At 45.1% G+C, this 22,904-nt stretch overlaps 1 protein-coding gene across 2 annotated transcripts in view; it reads left to right on the top strand.

The window, feature by feature from the left end:
• The window catches only part of LOC122929262 (chromaffin granule amine transporter-like), a 256,996-nt gene that overhangs the window by 205,155 nt on the left and 28,937 nt on the right, over positions 1 to 22,904 (top strand). For both annotated transcript variants that reach the window (XM_044282779.1, XM_044282780.1), the window contains 3 exons: positions 10,072 to 10,150; positions 10,232 to 10,283; positions 10,512 to 10,695. In XM_044282779.1, coding sequence (XP_044138714.1) covers positions 10,072 to 10,150; positions 10,232 to 10,283; positions 10,512 to 10,695 — 315 coding nt within the window. The remainder of the gene's footprint in view (positions 1 to 10,071; positions 10,151 to 10,231; positions 10,284 to 10,511; positions 10,696 to 22,904) is intronic.

The raw sequence follows: 22,904 nt of genomic DNA, 5'->3' as shown, positions 1-22,904 counted from the left end.
TATTCGATTTCGCAATATTTCGCGAATATTCGATTGAATATTCGTGTTATTTTCGTCGAAATCGAATATTCGTAATTATTCCAATTATCGCGAATAATATGCGATTTAATTAATCGCGTATTGATTTTTCTTTTAATAGTATAAGGCAACGTCCCTATGACTAATTGACTATGGCTAGGCTAATATGTGTATTTTACGAAATTTAGTTATATTGCTCTAACTTCGCCTTTTAGAATATTACGAATATTCTAAAAGACGAAGTTAGAGCAATAGTACGAAATTTCGTAAAATACACATATAGATTGTAATTTAGCTAATATAGTGCTATAATCCATTTTTTTTTCTCAATTTTTTTTTGCCTCTTCTGAACTTAAGTTTTGTTAAATATGTACACGATTAAAAAAAATACTATAGCAGTATATTAGCTAAATTACAATCTATGTGTATTTTATGAAATTTCGTAATATTGATCTAACTTCGTCTTTTAGACTATTCGTAATATTGCTCTAACTTCGTCTTCTAGAATATTCGTTATATTTCTCTAATTTCGTCTTTTAGAATATTCGTTATATTGCTATAACTTCGTCTTTTAGAATATTACGAATATTCTAAAAGACGAAGTTAGAGCAATATTAAGAATATACGTAAAAAGTTGAAATCGCAATTCGATTATTATAACTTGAATTAATCGAATTGCGATTTCAACTTGGACCTGGTTTACTATGGTTGCTGCTATATTCCATATTCGTTAATTCTAGCCTAACATGGAATATAGCAGTGCTAAGTTGAAATCACAATTCGATTAATTCAAGTTATAATAATCGAATTGCGATTTCAACTCAGTACTGCTATATTCCATATTCGTTAATTCTAGCCTAATATGGAATATAGCAGTGCTAAGTTGAAATCGCCATGCGATTACTTCGAGTTATATTAATCGCATTGCGATTTCAACTTGATGCTGCTGCTGGGTCTCAACTAAACCAGGTCCAAGTTGAAATCGCAATTCGATTAATTCAAGTTATAATAATCGAATTGTGATTTCAACTTAACACTGCTTTACTTAGCTTTTTTTTTTATAAATAGAATAATTATAATAATTATCAGGTATTATAATTATTCTATTTATTTTAAAAAAAAGCTAAGTAATAAAATCGCATAGCGAATTAAACTTAGCTGTCTCTATAGTAAACTTTCCTATATGATTGCTAGAATTAGCGAAGTTGATGAATAGGTAGCTAAAACGAAGATGGAGAATACTTCTTTATCTTCGTTTTGTGGAATATGACAAATACATTCGTTATCTTCGTTTTGTGGAATATGACGAATACATTCGTCATATTCGCTAATTCTACCAAGCCATTGAAGCCAACCATAGTAAACTAGGTCCAAGTTGAAATCGCAATGCGATTAATATAACTCGAAGTAATCGCATGGCGATTTCAACTTAGCACTGCTATATTCCATATTAGGCTAGAATTAATAAATATTGAATATAGCAGTTAAGTTGAAATCGCAATTCGATTATTATAACTTGAATTAATCGAATTGCGATTTCAACGTAATTCTCAAATCCGACAGTACATTCTAGTATATGGAGACGTTCCCATGGTGATGGGGACGCTCCATGAACACGGAAGTCGGCAGAAGCGGCAACGGGCACTGACTGGAGCAGCCAGGAAGCCAGGAATCCAAAGGACAGGTAATAACTACTTTAGGGATGTGGGAAAGAAAAAAATATAACAATAAAAAAAACAAAAAAACTAAATATTTGATTTCGCAAATATATAGCACTATATTTTAAATATTCGCGAAATCTCGAAATCGCGATATTCGAAGAAAAAAAATCGCAATTCGAATATTCGCGCTCAACACTACACACCACCAGGCCCGGTTTGAGGCTCACTGGCATCAACCACTCATCGGTCTGTTGTTCAAGGCCCGTCCACAGCTCCTGCACGGTGTGGGGTTTGTCCCCCAAACAAATACATTTTAAAATTGCCTGCTGTCGTTTATCCCTGGCTGTGTTGAAATTGGTGGTGAAGGTGTTACACTGACCGGATTAGGAGGCGGTAGAGGATGAGGAAGCGGAATAGGAGGAGGAAGCAACAGGAGGCAAAGAGAAATGCCCTGCAATCCTCGGTGGTGGAAGGACATGCGCCAAACTGCTATCCACCTCAGGCCCAGTCGCCACTGTGTGCTGTTAGGGAGATATAACGTCCCTGACTGTGCTTACTGGTCCACGTATCCGTAGTTAGGTGGACCTTGCCACAGATGGCGTTGCACAGTGCACACCTGATTTTGTCCCCCACTTGGTTGTACAGGGAAGGGATGGCTCGCCTGGAAAAGTAGTGGCGGCTGGGCACGATGTACTGTGGGACAGCCATCGCCATAAGGCTTTTAAAACTCTCCGTCTCTACCAGACAGAATGACAGCATTTCAAAGGCCAGTCATTTTGAAATGCTGGCATTCAGGGCCAGGGATCGCAGGTGGGTAGGGGGGTACTTCCTCTTCCGCGCCAGTGTTTGGGAGATGGAGAGCTAAATGCTTCTGTGGGACATTGTGGAGATGCTTGGTGACCCAGGTGGTGGTGTTGCTGGAAGATCCTCTGTTTGCGGGGTGGCAGGTGCCACTGTCACTCTAGAGGTGGATGAAGAGGCCGAGACTGCAGCAGAAGAGGAAGCAGGAGGAGCCAAAGACCTTTCGTCATCATCCGAGACGTGCTGCGATGGTTCTCCCATGTACTCATCTTGTAACATAAGTGGTTGAGCATCGGTGCACTCAATCTCTTCCACTTCTGGGGTAGGGCTATGCAGATTGCCCTGAGATTTCACACTGACAGATGGAGCAAAGGCTGCAAATTTAGTATTTTGCCCAAAATGGGTGTTTTTTTTAAACCCAGAATATTATTGCAGTATTTCTAGCTTGTATGTCACACTGACAAATGCTGCAAAGGCACCAGATGTAGGGTATTGCCAAAAATGTGTTAATTGCAGTATTTCAAGCTTGTATCTCACACTGACAGATGCAGCCAAGGCCGCATATTTAGTATCTTGCCCAAAATGGGTGTTTTTTTTTATAACAGAATATAACAACAGTATCTAACGTGTGTATTTCACACTGACAGATGCAGAAAAGGCTGCAAATTTAGTATTTTGCCCAAAATGGGTGTTTTATTAATATTAGAATAGAGCATTAATATCTAACGCGTGTATTTCACACTGACAGATGCAGCTAAGCCCGCAAATTTAGTTTTTTTTTTTAAACCCAGAAAATTATTGAAGTATTTCAAGCTTGTATGTCACACTAACAAGTGCAGCATAGGCCACAGATGTAGGATATTGCCAAAAATGAGTGTTTTTTAAACCCAGAATATTATTGCAGTATTTCAAGCTTGTATCTCACACTGACAGATGCAGCCAAGGCCCCAAATTTAGTATTTGGCCCAAAATGGGTGTTTTTTTTAAACCCAGAATATTATTGCAGTATTTCAAGCTTGTATCTCACACTGACAGATGCAGCCAAGGCCGCATATTTATTATCTTGCCCAAAATGGGTGTTTTTTTAAACCCAGAATATTATTGCAGTATTTCTAGCTTGTATGTCACACTAACAAATGCAGCCTAGGCCCCAGATGTAGGGTATTGCCAAAAATGTGTGTTTTTTTAAACCCAGAAAATTATTGAAGTATTGCAAGCTTGTATTTCACACTGACAAATGCTGCAAAAGCACCAGATGTAGGATATTGGCAATAATGGGTGTTTTTTTAAACCCAGATTATTATTGCAGTATTTCAAGCTTGTATTTGAATGTCACAAATGCACATATGCTGTGGTGGTGCACTGAGCTTGCATAAAATGACCGCCGCCGCCCACCTAACTAACAGATGGATAAAAGTTATTTTTCTGATTCACTGTGCTCTGAGCAGGGTAAAAAGATTGTGCACTGCACCCACAAAACTAAATCTATGTAGATCGCTGAGTTAACAAGCACTTCTGATTAAAGATTCTTTCCTATTCTCTCTCTCACAGCAGCAGCATCCTCTCCCTACGCTAATCAGAGCAGAGTGACGTGCAGCGCTACATGACTCCAGCTTATATAGAGGCTGGGTCACATGCTGCACTGTCCAATCACATCCATGCCATTAGTAGGCATGGCTGTGATGGCTTCTAAGGGCACAAGAGTAAAACGCTTGTTTATTGGCTGCTCTGCAGCCTTTCAAAAAGCACCATTAAATCGCCGAACTCGAACCAAACTTTTACTGAAAAGTTCGGGTTTGGGTCTGGCATCCAAAAATCCTAAAGTTCGGTGTGAACCCGAACTTTACAGTTCAGGTTCGCTCAACCCTAGCTCTGACTGCTCTCTTTATATACGGTTTTAGTTAGACTAGAACCTTCTAGTGGGAGGGGTGGAGTGGAGAAGCTCAGCATACACAGATACGTTGTTTCAACCCCCGTCTCTGATAGACTTACATTACAGCTTCAATGATATTCAACGGCAATGACACTGTTCTTCCAGACAAAACCAAGTTTCCAGACATAACAACAGAGCTAAAGATTAGTCTGTCTGGGTTTGGTGGTAAACAGTGTCTGTTTTTTTCCCTCCAAAGCATGCTCGTCTTTAAAATGGCAGCTGTGGAAAATTACCAGCTTCCTATTAGAAGTCCCAAAAGTCTCTCAGTGCTCTTTAACCCTTTCCACAGAGGCTTGCAAATACAGTGCAAATGAACAGGATATACTTTATTTTTTGCCCTATAAGATGCACCCCCCTCCCCCCCTTATGGGGCGAATGCTGCCATTTTTACATCGCTAACACTGATACATCGCCGGCTGCGATGCTGCACAGTGCGGCAATGTATCAGAGGGAGGGAGGAGGGGCAGGAGGCTGGCAACTGCTTGAATCGCGGCGGGGCTCGGTTCAGTGACTGTACTCTTACATCGGGACCTGCCGCTCACAGCAGTATTCATATATAAACTGTAATCCTTACCCTCTTCTTAACTTTAGTTACAGTAGCGCTATACCGTGTACTACTACTTACTATCAAGCTCCCGTAGCAGGCAGAGCGGCCGGCAGCGTAACATCACTCACTCACGTCATGTGCCTGCTCTGCCCGCTTCATTAATGAAGCGAGCAGAGCAGTCACGTGACGTGAATGAGTGATGTTACGCTGCCGGCCGCTCTGCCTGCTACGGTATGGGAGCTTGATAGTAAGTAGTAGTACACGGGATAGCGCTACTTTAACTAAAGTTAAGAGGTTAAGGATTACAGTTTACATATTAATACTACTGTGAGGGGCCCGGTGTATTGGGGGACACTGTTATAGGGGGATCTGTGGATGACACATATATAGCATAAGATGCTATATATGTGTCATCCACAGATCTCCCCCATAACAGTGTCATCCACAGATCCCCGTCCCTATAACAGTGCCTTCCACAGATCCCCCCATAACACTGCCATCCACAGATCCCCTCCATAATAGTGTCATCCACAGTTCCCCCATAATAGTGTCATCCACAGATTCGCCATAACAGTGTGTCATTCACAGATCCCCCATAACAGTGTGTCATTCACAGATCCCCCATAAGTGTCATCCACAGATTCCCTACATAACAGTGTCATCCACAGATTCCCCATAACAGTGTTATCCACAGATCCCCCATAATACTGTCATCCACAGACCACCATTAGTTCAAAACCCACCAAAAGCACACCTTTTTTTCAAAATATTTTTTTCTTTTTTTCCTCCTCAAAAACCTGCGTCTTATGGGCAGGTGAGTCTTATAGGGTGAACAATATGGTATATCACAACATACATATAAAATGCCGTAACCCAGTAATAAACAGTATAAGTTAGCGCTTTCAAGAGAAATAAAGTAAGAAGTTTTAAAGGGGTTCTGCAGTTTGTTTAAACTGATGATCTATCGGCGGGGGTCCGACACCCGGGACCCCCACCGATCAGCTGTTTGAGAAGGCAGCGGCGCTCCAGCAGCGCCACGGCCTTCTCACTGTTTACCGCTGGCCTAGTGACGTCACCACTAGTATCACTGACATGGGCACGGCTAAGCTCCGTTCACTGGGCCAGCGGTAAACAGTGAGAAGGCCGCGGCGCTGCTGGAGTGCCGCTGCCTTCTCAAACAGCTGATCGGGTCCTGGGTGTTGGATCCCTGCCGATCAGATGCTGATGATCTATCCAGAGGATAGATCATCAGTTTAAACCACTGGTCAGCAAACTGCGGCTCGCGAGCCACAAGCGGCTCTTAATCCCCTTGAATGCGGCTCTTACAGGGGCCCCCCAGCGCTGGCCCGCAATACTAGCGCTGCTAAGCTTTCTAACTCTGCTACGCTAAGCGCAGCTGCGCATGGAGTCCTGGACGGCGCGCAGTCCAGACTAATATGGAAAGGAGTAGGCCCCACTGCCGGCAGACGCTCTGAGCCCCGCTCTGCCTGCCTCTTTAAGAGACTCGACGAGCAGTGGCTGTGAGTGAGCGTGGAGCCGCTGACGCACAGGCAGGCACGTCTTTGCGTCTGACGTTGCCACAGCTCCACCCCCAGAGCAGAGAAGAAGAAGGAGCGAGCAGCGCCAGCCAGCCACAGCCCAGACTCTGCCAGGGAAGGCCCGCGGCCCGCCGCCCACACAAGGAAGAATCTTCTGAGACTGTAACAGGAGGCAGCCAGGTAGGTAGGTTGATTAATTATAACAACTTAGTTACTGGATCCCATTCTCACCATCTCACCCATCCCAGTAGTACCAGCCAGTGTACTAGCCCACCCTGGTTCTGTTTTTTGGACTGGAGAAATGTGCATTGGATTGGGGGGGGGAGGAGTCATGAAAGAGATGTCTGTGCATGTGCTGGCACTGCTGGAGAAATGTGCCATGGGGCCGCCCTGGTTCTGTTTGAACTGGAGAAATGTGCGAGATGTGACAGAACCAGGGCGGCCCCATGGCACATTTCTCCAGCAATGCCAGCACATGCACAGACATCTCAGATTCATGAGAGAGATGTCTGTGCATGTGTTGGCACTGGCACTGCTGGAGAAATGTGCCATGGGGCCACGGCCGCCCTGGATCTATTTGGACTGGAGAAATGTGCATTGGGGGGGGGGGGGTCCTTATTGTTTTTCGCCCCAGGGCCCCATTTCACCTAGCAAAGCTGGAGAGGGCGTGTACATCTCATATCACCCATATTTCCTCCCACTATTAGGAACCTCCTCCTTCCAAACGTCGGAACGTGCTGCGTCACAACAGGAAGTGACGAGGGTAGTGAAAGTTCCCGGGTAGGGAAAAAATTTGTCTCTTAAAAGAAATTTCAATCGCGGTTTTGTTGATATTTGGCTCAGTTGAATAAAAAGTTTGCCCACCATTAGTTTAAACAAACTGCAGAACCCCTTTAACTTTGCATTGGGGAAAAATGTCCACAAATGTCCAAATGTCAAAGTACTTCCTGCTCCAGGGCACTATGCTCCCCTTTGCCCTGTGCTAGGTCAAGGGCTTTTTTGTTTGTATTTTTACACTGCAAGGCGGACGCTTTCACCCAGCATTGATGGGTGGGCTTTAGCGCTGCCCTAGCCATTTTACATGCTAAGGCAGCGCAAAAGACCACCCAATAATGCTGTAGACGTCACCACCAACACCGCCTACCTTTACCCATGTTGAGCCCGGTAGGTCACCAGATCGCCAAAAAAATACTTTGCCTTGCGCGATTCAGGGCAGGGCAAAGGAGAGCATCGACGCATGAAAATGGGTATATGTCCTGGTTTATATCTCAACCCAGACACACCCTTTAAGTTGGCCATATACAAGAGTAGAGATGTTATTTTTCAGTTTTCTAAATGGTTGGCTTTCACTGTTGGTCTATGCCTGACATGGATTCAATGGCACGGGAATAAGTCAGCGGGAGACCCCACCTATCCCTTAGTAAAACTTGACGGACTCATGAATTTTTTCAACCATATTAACTATGTAACACAAATTCTATTGCAGCATCACATTTTTTCTGTGACTTACTGTACTATTTACTGTATACCCTTTTCTTTACCAGAGGCTATGTGGCGTGTAGTCTCTTACAGCACATCTAGGCCTCATGCACACAACCGTTGTGTGCATCCATGTCCGTGGTTCCGTTTTTAGTTTTTTTTCGCTGCTTCATTGACTTTCAATGGGTCAGTGGAAAAATCGGAAAATGCACCGTTTGGCTGCCGCATCCGTGATCCGTGTTTCCTGGGCGTAAAAAAAATATGACCTGTCCTATTTTTTTCACGGTCAACGGTTCGCGGACCCATTCAAGTCAATGGGTCCGTGAAAAATCACTGATGCACACAAGATTGTCATCCGCGTCCGTGATCCATGTCTGTGATCCGTGTCTGTTTTCCCTATCATTTTCAATGCAAACTTGACTTCGTTTTTTTTTTCACTTTTCATGTCCGTGGATCCTCCAAAAATCAAGGAAGACCCACGGACGAAAAAACGGTCACGGATGACGGACCAACGGAACCCCGTTTTGCGGACCCTGAAAAAATACTGTCGTGTGCATGCGGCCTAAGGCTACATGCACACTAACGTATTTTGTTTCCGTGTCCATTCCGATTTTTTTGCGGATAGGATGCGGACCGTGTGCTGTCCGCATCAGTATGTCCGTTCCGTAGCCCAGCAAAAGAAATAGAACATGTCCTATTCTTGTCCATTTTAGGCATTGTTACAATGGATCCGCAAAAAAGAAAAAAAAAAAAGGTTGGCATCCGTTGTTTTTTGCGGATCTGCAATTTGCAGACCACAAAACACATATGGTCGTGTGCATGTAGCCTTACTCAAGATTACTCACATGCTTGTCAGTTATCCTGGAAAGACATTGGAGGACATTTATTATTTGAGATTGTTTTCATGTCCCTTTTAACTTTCTTGGACCTTTGCCATACATATACAGCGGAAGTTTGGTCTTTAAAGATGGGACTGCAGTGGACGCCAAAAGCGCTGGATTTCTGCTGTTTTATACAGCAATCCTAAAATCTTGCCTTTGGACACTGAACACTGAGCCTCATAATTAGGGTTGAGCGAATTGGGATCGGATTGCTGTATCCGAACGAAATTCTTTTAAAAACTTTGTTTACACTATGGGCTCTGTCCCACTGTAAATGTATGTCCCCCGCTGAGGTCTTTCTGAAGTTTCTGCAAACATTGCGAGTTAGTTCGTTTATTCGCAAAAATTACTGTATCAAAATACTAAGCTGAACTATACTTCGTGCCTCGTTATGAAGCCAAGTTCAGCTTAGTGTTTTTATACAGTAATTTATGAAAATAAACGAACTGACACGAGATAGTAAGTAGTAAGTCTTGCGATATTTGCACTTTGGAAAGACCTCAGCAGAGGACATACATTTTAAAGTAGGATGGAACCCGTATTCTTAATGTAGTTTTTAGAACAATCGGGTTCGGATTCAGCAATCCGAACCCGATTCACTCAAAAATAGGTCCTGTTCTGTAAAGATGACTTCTCAGCGGTCATCTCATTATCATCACAGGCTGGATTACAATGATACCTGTAAAGAACACAGGATCCACACATTATCTACTCCTCATCTTCCTGCACAGTGATCCAGAGAGGGGATCCCCTTTAAGGCTCCATTCACACGTCCGCAAATGGGTCCGCATCCATTCTGCAATTTTGCAGAACGGGTGTGGACCCATTCATTCTCTATGGGGACATAATGGATGCATCCGCAATTGCGGAGCGCGGCCCCGATCTTCTGGTCTGCAGCTCCGCAAAAGATAGAACATGTCCTATTCTTGTCCGCAGCTTGCGGACAAGAATAGGCATTTCTATGGGGGTAACGGGCTGGTGTGTTGCGGACCCGCAATTTGCGGGTCCGCAACACATCACGGACGTGTGAATGGAGCCTTAGAAGTCCAAATGCTCTGATAAGAATATGGACAAGGGTTCATGTTGTGACACAGCCCTTTTAATATTTTCTTTCATTATTCTACCATTCAGAACACTTTCCCAATGTTTCCCTATGCAATTTTCCTTTAAGAATTACACATTGATTTTAACCCACATATGCTTACTTTAACAGGTTTGGCTTTCCTACCTGCCAGTGTTTCATTTCTCCTATGTACCAACCTGTTTGGTACTCTGGCATACAAGATGGGGAGGTCAGTCTATTCCTATTCGACTTCTAGATATTCACGGTTATGAATTTACTGAAGACTCTACCAGCGTCTTCTTTCTTTCAGGTGGCTGTGTGGACTTGTCGGGATGATAATCATGGGAGTTGGTCTCTTATTGGTCAGTATAGATAGCTCAGTGCATGGTAGAGAAGCCTCATGGGTGCACCTGATTTTGCCTCGTCTAATGTCAACCTGGTTACACCTATGAGTATTGGATCCCCATCTACTGATGCCTCTGATGTACATGGTCGAACACTTAGCATGAAAAAATGTTCAATAAAATTAAAATTAAATTTAACATTTTTAATCTGCATATTGTGCATCTACATGCTCCTTTCCCATCTAGGTTCCACTAGCTTCCAATATATATGGTCTTATTGGTCCTATGGCTGCCACTGGTTTTGCCTTTGGAATGGTTGATGCATCACTCGTGCCTATAATGGGACAACTGGTAGATCTACGTCATACATCTGTGTATGGTGGAGTATACGCCATTTTGGGCACTGCCCTATGCTTGGGATATGCATTGGGTAAGATTTTGAACACTGTCTTATTTTTATATTTGTATTGTCATTAGGTGCTTATATAATACTCAGGCCTATATGTCACAGTATAGCACGGAGTCTTAGGTTATGTTACAGTGAAAACGGATGGTTGATGAAAATAAGAGCTCATTTACATGGCTGAACACTCAGGGAAATTATCATTGCCCACTTCTTAGCAGTAGTTACAAATATATATTTGTATAATATAATTGCTCCAACAATTTACTGTTACAACTGTTTGTTTACTCCTGCCCTCATATTAATCTGCTTTACATCACTAACTGCTGCATCTCCAAGTGACCCGCAAACCCTTCTCCAGCAGTCAAGGCTCCACCACCTCAGCAGAAGGGAACTGTTGTGAGATGGGGAAACAGGTCTTATTGTGTGTACACTGTGTTTGTATAAATGAAGTTAAATTATCTGGACTTGCATTCTGCTGTTTGGCCACAAGATTCCACTATTTCCTAAGAATAGCTAAAAAGGGTTGTATTCCAAGATTCATCTGATATAAAAAACAACAACTCAGGGGTGGAGTTACAGAGCCTGGAAAGGAAGTGAAGGATCCTCCATCTTAGAGTGAAGCTGAGAGATACACTGAGGACCTGTGTGAGGAGAGAATCCATCGACATCCAGGTGTGGGAGCACCCTTCTGTGACCAGAGCTGCAGCCAAGTGAAGCATGTCTAAGACCCTGATCCTGTCCAGAGGAAGGAGTATTGCAGCCAGGAACACTGATGAGAGCTGAAGAGCAAAGCAACATACACTGTGGTACCGCACGCTTGTTGGAGAAGCCTTTGTTCAGTTCACAGTCACCATCTGATGAAGAGCAGACCCGGGTCGGTAAGACTGATCGCGCATGCACCTCATTACAGTGTTGACGCCTAGAGTCCCAGAGACTGAGACCAGGCCTGTATTCAGGTAGTTAGGGTTTTTGTTTGTGTCAGGCCACAAGGATTGTTAACTGTTCATTACAAGGACTTCCCAGTTAAAGCTACAGTTCACACTGGAGAGCTGATAAGCTGCACCACAAACTCAAGCCAGGCTGGCATTTAGTCTGAAGAAACACTAAGGCACGTGCTACATGATCAGTTATTGGAGGGGGAATATTATAGAGTATAAGATTGTAAGCTGTTGTGCTGTACCACAGGCTAGCCCACACCACACACGCAAACATTTGTTCCTGATTTTTAGGGTAATAACAGGCAAGGCTTGACTGTTTTAGTTGAGCCCGCCAGCAGGAAAATTACCGCTCTTACCTCCAGCATCCACCGGAGGACGCCCCGCTGTGCAGGACAAGGGTCTCAAACTTCTGGCTGGGTGTATGTAAATTTAATTGTGTGTTACCAGCATTTTGGTCATGCTCATTACCACGTTTAAGTAAAATACTGTTTTGGCAAAAATTGGTGTTGGAGTTGCTTTCCTCGTTTATGACTTTGCTGTATCCTGGGGAACCCGCCTCGGTACACAGCTTACACTGTGTTTCCTTTCCATCATCTACTAGTCATGATGCTCCTCCTCTTCCTACTCCTTGTCAACTGTTTAGCTAGCAATCGATCACCAAGGCGATTGCAAAAAGACAACAGTATGTGTGCACTCATCCAAAAGCACAGAAGCTGAATGTGCTCCTGGCCAAGTTGCTGGTACTACATTTCCTCCCTTTCCATGTGGTGGACTCTGCACCTTTCAGAGAACTGATGGCTTGTGCCAAGCCAAGGAGGAGTGTCCCAAGCCGTCATTACTTCTCCAAAAAGGCTGTACGATCCCTGAACACATATGTTGAAAAGAAGGTGGGGTAGTCATTGAGCGTGTTGGTGTCTGCTAAAGTTCATGGCAGTGCGGACGTGGGGAGCTGTAAGTACGGTCAAGGAAAATATATTTCCTTTATGGCCCACTGGGTAAATGTGGTTCCTGCCCAGTCACACCAGCAACTTGGCCAGGTGAAGGCACTGTCAACTCTGCGTTCTCAAGCTGTGAGTCCTTCACCAATGTCCTCTTCTGCCTCCTCATCCTCAACCTTGTCCTAAGCCTTCACTGCAGGCACAATTCGGAATGCTCCTCCAGCATACCACCTATGCAGAGCACGGCGCTGTCATGTTGTTCTGCACCTGGTTTGCCTGGGCAAACTCAGTCACACCGGGGAGAAACTGCTCCACGTCCTTCAAGAGGAAATCTAATTCTGGCTATCTCCTCAACAACTGAAGAGCGGAACCATGGTCACTGATAACGGGAAGAACATTGTGTCGGTGCTGTATCAAGGAGGGCTGACTCATGCACTCATGCACATCTTTAATCTGGTTCATTTAATGTGAAAAACATCCTGAAAATGGACAGGAAACTGCATGCACTTCAGCCTCTCTTACTCTGCAAAACATGCCCTCCTTGAGCAGCAACGGCAGAATTGTGTTCCCCAACATTTCCTGATATGCAACATTTCTACCCATTGGAATTCCACCCTCCACATGTTGGACTGACTATATGAGGAAAGCAGGGGCGTAGCTAAAATCTCATGAGCCCTTGTGCAAGAGTTCAGCTTGGGCCCCCCTTACCTCAGTGCTTTGTGGCCAGGGGGCCCCAGCATATTGCCTTTGTACTGCCTGAGGCATATATTGAAATGGCACCCCAACTCCCCCGCCATGCCAAATTAATTCTTAACATAAATCCTTCCCTCCAGCATGCACTTTCTATAATACTAGTGTCTTCTTATGTGGCACGAGGGTCTTTGGGCCCCCTCAGGCTCCTGAGCATGGTAACGACTGCTACCTCTGCACCCCCTATAGCTATGCCCCTGGGGCAGAGGAAGGCCATAAATGATTTATTGATGATGCAGGCAGACAGGAGCTTTCCTCTGTGTAACTTCAACGATATCTAGTGGCAGCTCATGCGTTACACTTGCCGTTTGCTCAGGCCCTTTGAGGAGGCCACTTTATTTGTCATTTGTCAGGACTACTTCTTCACATCCTGGAGCAGATGCTGATAAATCTGTCTGGCCAGGGGTCAGGAGACGTAGCGCCTACATCTGACGGCCACCTGAGCTCTGTGGGGGCTGAACTGGAGGAGGAGGCTAAAATTTTTTATTGGTAGTAGCACTCACCTGGCTAGTACTCACAAAGGAAGCATGGAAGATGTTGGGAACAAGGCCTAAAATAAATACCAAAATGCAAAAACAAAATCCAGCTTCCAAAAACGTGACAACCTTTATTAAAAAAAGTGCAATAAAAACCTACATACAGTCCATATCTACGCATTTCGGATAACAAAATACTGATCCTTACTCATGACACAAAATGAACATGCACACCTGTGACAGAATCAAGTGGTCAGAGTCAATCATCACCACACCTCCACATTTGTTTTTAAGATCAAGACACTGAGGCAATCAATGTCAGAAAATGCAACTTAAAAACAAGAACAAACAGTTCAATAAGAATCAGTAATGTAAAATAAGATCATACTTATGATTTAAACCTTTAGGAATACATGAACCCATACAAAAAATCCAGAAGGATTCCCTATTTAGAAGTAATCTTCTATAAGCTCCACCCCGAGTAGGTGGATTAACTCTTTCCAGACCCTGGACCTGTAAACCTGTGACATCTCCCTGATGGATAACCACATAATGTAGACAAACTGCAGACACATTTCAGTTTTTTACATGCGGAATATCAGAGATGTGTTTACGAATTCGGACTTTAAAGGGAACCTGTCACCATGATTTAGCGCATAGAGCTGGGGACATGGGCTGCTAGATGGCCACTAGCACATCTGCAGTACCCAGGTCCCATAGCTCTCTGCGCTTTTATGGTGTTAAAATACCGTTTTTAGTGATATGCAAATTACCTCCTATGTGTCCTGTAGCCGGAGATGAGTCCAGCGGAAGGGAGCCCAGCACCGCCCCGCGTCCGCCGAATCTCCTCCTTGCCTGCTGACGTCATAGAGCTGCATTGCCGAAATCTCGCGATGCGCGAGCTAGCGCATGCGCAGTCTCGGCATCATGTTCATTCCCTGTACTGGAATCAGCACAGGGAACGAACTACGCATGCGCTAGCTCGCGCATCGCGAGATTTCGGCACTGCAGCTCTATGACGTCAGCAGGCAAGGAGGAGATTCGGCGGACGCGGGGCGGTGCTGGGCTCCCTTCCGCTGGACTCATCTCCGGCTACAGGACACATAGGAGGTAATTTGCATATCACTAAAAACGGTATTTTAACACCATAAAAGCGCAGAGAGCTATGGGACCTGGGTACTGCAGATGTGCTAGTGGCCATCTAGCAGCCCATGTCCCCAGCTCTATGCGCTAAATCATGGTGACAGGTTTCCTTTAAGGCTATTAGTGGTGCAGCCAACATATTGAAGATGGCACAGGGAACACGTTATACAATATACTACAAAACTAGTGTTGCAGTGTATGTATTGTTTTAACTCATAAAATTGCTGATTCACTATGGAGAAGATGTGACAGCCTGTTTGAATATATTTGCAACAAGTACAGACCCGATGTCCACATTTGTAGGTACCAATGTATCTTAACCAAGTTGACTGTTCACGTTTAATATCAGAAAACATGCTGGGACTAACTTTTTGGGCTAAGGTTGGTGCACGACGGGCAACACACTTGATGCCAGATTGTGCAATATCAGACCATTGTGCATCATAATTCAAAACAGATAGATGTTTTTTAAATATATTTGACAAATCTGTGAATACTCTAAACTAAAATTAGTAACAAAAGCTGGAAACGACTCTCTTTTCTGACCAGAGTCATCCAGGCTGTCCTTTTTTTGTTTTATGGTCTTAGAAAAAAACTGATCAAGCCGGGATTTCTCAAGAACACTTTTCTTGGCTCATTGTATTGCTCGGGTAGAATATTCCCGCATAGAAAGACGGCTGGCAACAAAATCCACCTCCTTTAAAAAGGCTGCATCATCAGAACAATTGCGTCTAGCTCAGATAAATTCACCTATAGGTATATTCCGAGCTACATAAGAAGGATGTCAGGATGTAGCAAGAAGAGTGGTGTTGCCTGCGTTTTTTTTGTGGAAAGTATGTGTGACTACTTGTATCCCCTAGATCTAAAAATGAAATAGTGGAAGCATGACTATTGACAGTGAATTTTCAATTAAGCTTATTATGATTGAGGAAGTCTCCAAAGAGGGGCACGGCTGTCTGATCCCCCTACCAAACAAACAGCAGGTCATTGATGTAGAGCTGTACCACTCCAAGGAGGCTCCCCAAGGATTGCCAAAGGAGGAGGATATTCATGTACAAACAATGTATACAGAAATGGATGATTTATCTTCACAAGTGACAGGAGAAGAGCAGGAGGAGCTAGAGGGCGATGAGGAAGATCAGGCAGATTACCTGGACGCACCGAGGCAGTATGTAGTGGAGATGGAGGCAGAGAGTCCCTCCGAGTTCCTTGTGCAAATGGCCAGATCCATGCAGATTTGCTTGATAGTGACAGCCGTTTTATCACCATGCAGCAGAAGGATGACTACTGTCTCTCCACCGTGTTAGATCCTCTCTACCACTCCAAAATCGAGGCCTTTTCTCAGCTGCAGGATAAACTCAATTACTATCGAGACATCTTATGTAGTCAGTTGGCCGTTGCCTATGTGCAGGAGCAGCACCAGCTCTATCAGCAGCAACTTAAGCGTGGAGTCTTAAATGAGCACTTTTCTTCACCAGCCTACTGTTGAAATCACCCACCAGCAGCAGCAGGACATGGAGGAGAACCTGAACAAGCAGGTGGTAGCATACTTGAACTGCACCCTGCAACCCCAGATCCAAGATCCCCTGGGCTACTGGGCAGCCAAACTTGATTTGTGGCTGCAACCTGTTTGTCCTAGACAAGCTTTTTTGCCTGGCCAATAGTGTTGCATCAGAGCGACGGGGGGCATAGTTACTCCAAACAGAAATCACCTTTCCCCCCAAAATGTTGAGAGACCAACCTTTCTAAAGATGAATCAGAAGTGGATCAGCCAGAATTTTCACAAGCCAGTGCCTGGTGCATCAGACTACATAATAATAAGTGATAGCCAACATGGTTTTACTAAGAACAGAAACTGTCAAACTAACCTAATTTGTTTTAATGAGGAGGTGAGTAGAAGCCTGGACAGGGGGGAGGCTGTCGATATTGTGCTTTTGGACTTTGCAAAGCCGCTTGATACTGTCCCACACGGACGACTAATGGATAAATTGAGGTATATTGGTTTAGAAAATATAATTTGTTCTTATCCAAAGAGTTGTGGTCAATGATTCCTTTTTTTTTCTTACAAAGTCTCATATTCCACTAACTTGTGACAAAAAATAAAATTTTACATGTACTCACCATACCCCTCACGGAATACTTTGGGGTGTCTTCTTTCCAAAATGGGGTCACATGTGGGGTATTTATACTGCCCTGACATTTTAGGGGCCGTAAGCGTGAAAAGTAGTTTGGAATCCAAATGCGTAAAAATACCCTGTGAAATCCTAAAAGTACTCATTGGAATTTGGGCCCCTTTGCGCACCTAGGCTGCAAAAAGGTGTCACAAATGTGGTATTGCCCTACTTAGAAGAAGTAGGGCAATGTGTTTTGGGGTGTATTTTTACATATACCCATGCTGGGTGAGATAAATATATCTGTAAAAGACAACTTTTCCCATTTTTTTAATACAAAGTTGTCATTTTACAGAGATATTTATCTCACCCAACATGGGTATATGTAAAAATAGACCCCAAAACTTATAGCCCTACTTCTCCTGAGTACGGCGATACCACATGTGTGACACTTTTTTGCAGCCTAGGTGCGCATAGGGGCCCAAACATTTTTTTTTTATCAAAGACATGTAAAACAATAAATTTAGGGAAAAATTTATATATAGATGTCATTTTTTTAAAAAAAATTTACAACTGAAAGTGAAAAATGTCATTTTTTAAAAAAATTTTTGTTAAATTTCGATTAATAACAAAAAAGTAAAAATGTGAGCAGCAATGAAATACCACCAAATGAAAGCTCTATTAGTGATAAGAAAAGGAGGAAAAATTCATTTGGTGTCTCAAGTCTGAGAACCAGTTTTTTTATCCGATGTCAGTGCTAAATTGGGATATAAATTGAAGTGCGGTACTCCCTGAAGCAACCAATAATGCAGAGGCCCGGATGATCGGGGCACGTGTCACATTGAGTTGTGGTGTCCTTCCGTATCCCTCTCCTGTGACACACTCTGCACCTTTTTTTGGTTCGTCCCTTCTTTCCAGTATGGGGGACCACACCTGGAAAGTGTTGGGACCACACCTGGAACGATCCGGGCGCCTACAGTTCCCGAGATACTCCTGCCTGCTCTTTCCGAAAAGATCAGGGCCTTGAGGACTGCCTCATAGAACTGGAGGAATGTCCCTGTGTTGCCAGCGCTCCCGGACAGCACAAAAGAGTTGTACATGGCAACCTGTACCAAGTAGACCGCAACTTTTTTGTACCATGCCGGGTTTTGCGCATGGCGTTATATGGCTTGAGGACTTGATCAGAGAGATACAATCGGGCTTAAGGACCGTTGCCGCGGTACCTCGCACAGGGACAGGGGTGATGCCGTTACCATGAATTGTGGACAGCATAAGGACATCCCTCTTGTCCTTATACCTGACCAGCAACAGGTTTCCAGTGCTAAGGGCACGGGTCTCACCCCTGGGGATAGGTACCTGGAGGGGGAGGGCAGGGAGGTCGCGTTGATTTTTCCGCACGGTCCCACAAGCAGACGTGGATCTGGCGGCAAGGGACTGGAACAAGGGGATACTGGTATAAAAGTTATCCACGTACAGGTGGTAACTAGGGATGAGCGAACTCGAACTGTATAGTTCGGGTTCGTACCGAATTTTGGGGTGTCCGTGACACGGACCCGAACCCGGACATTTTCGTAAAAGTCCGGGTTCGGGTTCGGTGTTCGTTGCTTTCTTGGCGCTTTTGTGACGCTTTCTTGGCGCTTTTTGAAAGGCTGCAAAGCAGCCAATCAACAAGCGTCATACTACTTGCCCCAAGAGGCCGTCACAGCCATGCCTACTATTGGCATGGCTGTGATTGGCCAGAGCACCATGTGACCCAGCCTCTATTTAAGCTGGAGTCACATAGCGCCGCCCGTCACTGCTCTGATTAGCGTAGGGAGAGGTTGCGGCTGCGACAGTAGGGCGAGATTAGGCAGATTAACTCCTCCAAAGGACTTGATTATTGATCGATCTGCAGCTGTGGGTCATTGAGCTGCTGATACTCAATTGCTCACTGTTTTTAGGCTGCCCAGACCGTTTGTCAGTCACTTTTTTCTGGGGTGATCGGCGGCCATTTTGTGTCTTGTGGTGCGCCAGCACAAGCTGCGACCAAGTGCATTTAACCCTCAATGGTGTGGTTGTTTTTTGGCTAAAGCCTACATCAGGGTGAAGCTGTCACACCAAGTGCATTTAACCAGCAATAGTCTGTTTATTTTTTGGCCATATACTACATCAGGGGCAAGCTGCGCCTGTCACCAAGTGCATTTAACCCTCAATGGTGTGGTTGTTTTTTGGCTAAAGCCTACATCAGGGTGAAGCTGTCACACCAAGTGCATTTAACCAGCAATAGTCTGTTTATTTTTTGGCCATATACTACATCAGGGGCAAGCTGCGCCCCTCACCAAGTGCATTTAACCCTCAGTAGTGTGGTTGGTCAAGCTGTCACACCAAGTGCATTTAACCAGCAATAGTCTGTTCATTTTTTGGCCATATACTACATCAGGGGCAAGCTGCGCCCGTCACCAAGTGCATTTAACCCTCAGTAGTGTGGTTGGTCAAGCTGTCACACCAAGTGCATTTAACCAGCAATAGTGTGGTTATTTTTTGGCCATATCCCAGTCTAATTCTGTCAGTAAATCCATACCGGTCACCCAGCGCCTAAATACTAGGCCTCAAATTTATATCCCGCTAAATCTGTCGTTACCGCTGTACTGTTGTGGCTGGGCAAGTTATTTAGTGTCCGTCAAAGCACATTTTTTGTTCTGGGTTGAAATACAATTCCCAATTTAGCAATTTCATAATTTAGTGGTTTCTGCTATATCAGAGCTATTTGAAATCTATCCCTAAAAGGGTATATAATATTCAAGGTGCACATAGGGTCATTCAGAATAACTTCACACACACGCTACTGTGCATTTCCAATTTTAATTCTGTCAGTAAATCCATACCGGTCACCCAGCGCCTAAATACTAGGCCTCAAATTTATATCCCGCTAAATCTGTTGTTACCGCTGTACTGTTCTGGCATGGCAAGTTATTTAGTGTCCGTCAAAGCACATTTTTTGTTCTGGGTTGAAATACAATTCACAATTTAGCAATTTCATAATTTAGTGGTTTCTGCTATATCAGAGCTATTTGAAATCTATCCCTAAAAGGGTATATAATATTCAAGGTGCACATAGCGTCATTCAGAATAACTTCACACACACGCTACTGTGCATTTCCAAGTCTAATTCTGTCAGTAAATCCATACCGGTCACCCAGCGCCTAAATACTAGGCCTCAAATTTATATCCCGCTAAATCTGTCGTTACCGCTGTACTGTTGTGGCTGGGCAAGTTATTTAGTGTCCGTCAAAGCACATTTTTTGTTCTGGGTTGAAATACAATTCCCAATTTAGCAATTTCATAATTTAGTGGTTTCTGCTATATCAGAGCTATTTGAAATCTATCCCTAAAAGGGTATATAATATTCAAGGTGCACATAGGGTCATTCAGAATAACTTCTCACACACGCTACTGTGCATTTCCAAGTCTAATTCTGTCAGTAAATCCATACCGGTCACCCAGCGCCTAAATACTAGGCCTCAAATTTATATTCAGCTGAATTTGAATACAATACATTGGGCCAAATAATATTTTTGTTGTTGTGGTGAACGATAACAATGAGGAAAACATCTAGTAAGGGACGCGGACGTGGACATGGTCGTGGTGGTGTTAGTGGACCCTCTGGTGCTGGGAGAGGACGTGGCCGTTCTGCAACATCCACACGTCCTAGTGTACCAACTACCTCAGGTCCCAGTAGCCGCCAGAATTTACAGCGATATATGGTGGGGACCAATGCCGTTCTAAGGATGGTAAGGCCTGAGCAGGTACAGGCATTAGTCAATTGGGTGGCCGACAGTGGATCCAGCACGTTCACATTATCTCCCACCCAGTCTTCTGCAGAAAGCGCACAGATGGCGCCTGAAAACCAACCCCATCTGTCTGTCACATCACCCCCATGCATACCAGGGAAACTGTCTCAGCCTCAAGTTATGCAGCAGTCTCTTATGCTGTTTGAAGACTCTGCTGGCAGGGTTTCCCAAGGGCATCCACCTAGCCCTTCCCCAGCGGTGAAAGACATAGAATGCACTGACGCACAACCACTTATGTTTCCTGATGATGAGGACATGGGAATACCACCTCAGCATGTCTCTGATGATGACGAAACACAGGTGCCAACTGCTGCGTCTTTCTGCAGTGTGCAGACTGAACAGGAGGTCAGGGATCAAGACTGGGTGGAAGACGATGCAGGGGACGATGAGGTCCTAGACCCCACATGGAATGAAGGTCGTGCCACTGACTTTCACAGTTCGGAGGAAGAGGCAGTGGTGAGACCGAGCCAACAGCGTAGCAAAAGAGGGAGCAGTGGGCAAAAGCAGAACACCCGCCGCCAAGAGACTCCGCCTGCTACTGACCGCCGCCATCTTGGACCGAGCACCCCAAAGGCAGCTTCAAGAAGTTCCCTGGCATGGCACTTTTTCAAACAATGTGCTGACGACAAGACCCGAGTGGTTTGCATGCTGTGCCATCAGAGCCTGAAGCGAGGCATTAACGTTCTGAACCTTAGCACAACCTGCATGACCAGGCACCTGCATGCAAAGCATGAACTGCAGTGGAGTAAACACCTTAAAACCAAGGAAGTCACTCAGGCTCCCCCTGCTACCTCTTCTGCTGCTGCCGCCTCGGCCTCTTCTGCTGCTGCCGCCTCGGCCTCTTCCTCCGCCTCTGGAGGAACGTTGGCACCTGCCGCCCAGCAAACAGGGGATGTACCACCAACACCACCACCACCTCCGTCACCAAGCATCTCAACCATGTCACACGGCAGCGTTCAGCTCTCCATCTCACAAACATTTGAGAGAAAGCGTAAATTCCCACCTAGCCACCCTCGATCCCTGGCCCTGAATGCCAGCATTTCTAAACTACTGGCCTATGAAATGCTGTCATTTAGGCTGGTGGACACAGACAGCTTCAAACAGCTCATGTCGCTTGCTGTCCCACAGTATGTTGTTCCCAGCCGGCACTACTTCTCCAAGAGAGCCGTGCCTTCCCTGCACAACCAAGTATCCGATAAAATCAAGTGTGCACTGCGCAACGCCATCTGTGGCAAGGTCCACCTAACCACAGATACGTGGACCAGTAAGCACGGCTAGGGATGCTATATCTCCCTAACTGCACACTGGGTAAATGTAGTGGCAGCTGGGCCCCAGGCGGAGAGCTGTTTGGCGCACGTCCTTCCGCCGCCAAGGATCGCAGGGCAACATTCTTTCCCTCCTGTTGCCACCTCCTCCTACTTGACTTCCTCCTCCTCTTCTTCCACCTGCTCATTTAGTCAGCCACACACCTTCACCACCAACTTCAGCACAGCCCGGGGTAAACGTCAGCAGGCCATTCTGAAACTCATATGTTTGGGGGACAGGCCCCACACCGCACAGGAGTTGTGGCGGGGTATAGAACAACAGACCGACGAGTGGTTGCTGCCGGTGAGCCTCAAGCCCGGCCTGGTGGTGTGTGATAATGGGCGAAATCTCGTTGCAGCTCTGGGACTAGCCAGTTTGACGCACATCCCTTGCTTGGCGCATGTGCTGAATTTGGTGGTGCAGAAGTTTATTCACAACTACCCCGACATGTCAGAGCTGCTGCATAAAGTGCGGGCCGTCTGTTCGCGCTTTCGGCGTTCACATCCTGCTGCTGCTCGCCTGTCTGCGCTACAGCGTAACTTCGGCCTTCCCGCTCACCGCCTCATATGCGATGTGCCCACCAGGTGGAACTCCACCTTGCACATGCTGGACAGACTGTGCGAGCAGCAGCAGGCCATAGTGGAGTTTCAGCTGCAGCACGCACGGGTCAGTCGCACTACAGAACAGCACCACTTCACCACCAATGACTGGGCCTCCATGCGAGACCTGTGTGCCCTGTTGC

Source organism: Bufo gargarizans, chromosome 2 (genome assembly GCF_014858855.1).
Source record: "Bufo gargarizans isolate SCDJY-AF-19 chromosome 2, ASM1485885v1, whole genome shotgun sequence".
NCBI lineage: Eukaryota > Metazoa > Chordata > Amphibia > Anura > Bufonidae > Bufo > Bufo gargarizans.
Note: the sequence above shows the minus strand (reverse complement) of the source record. Positions and strands in the feature narration are given on the sequence as shown.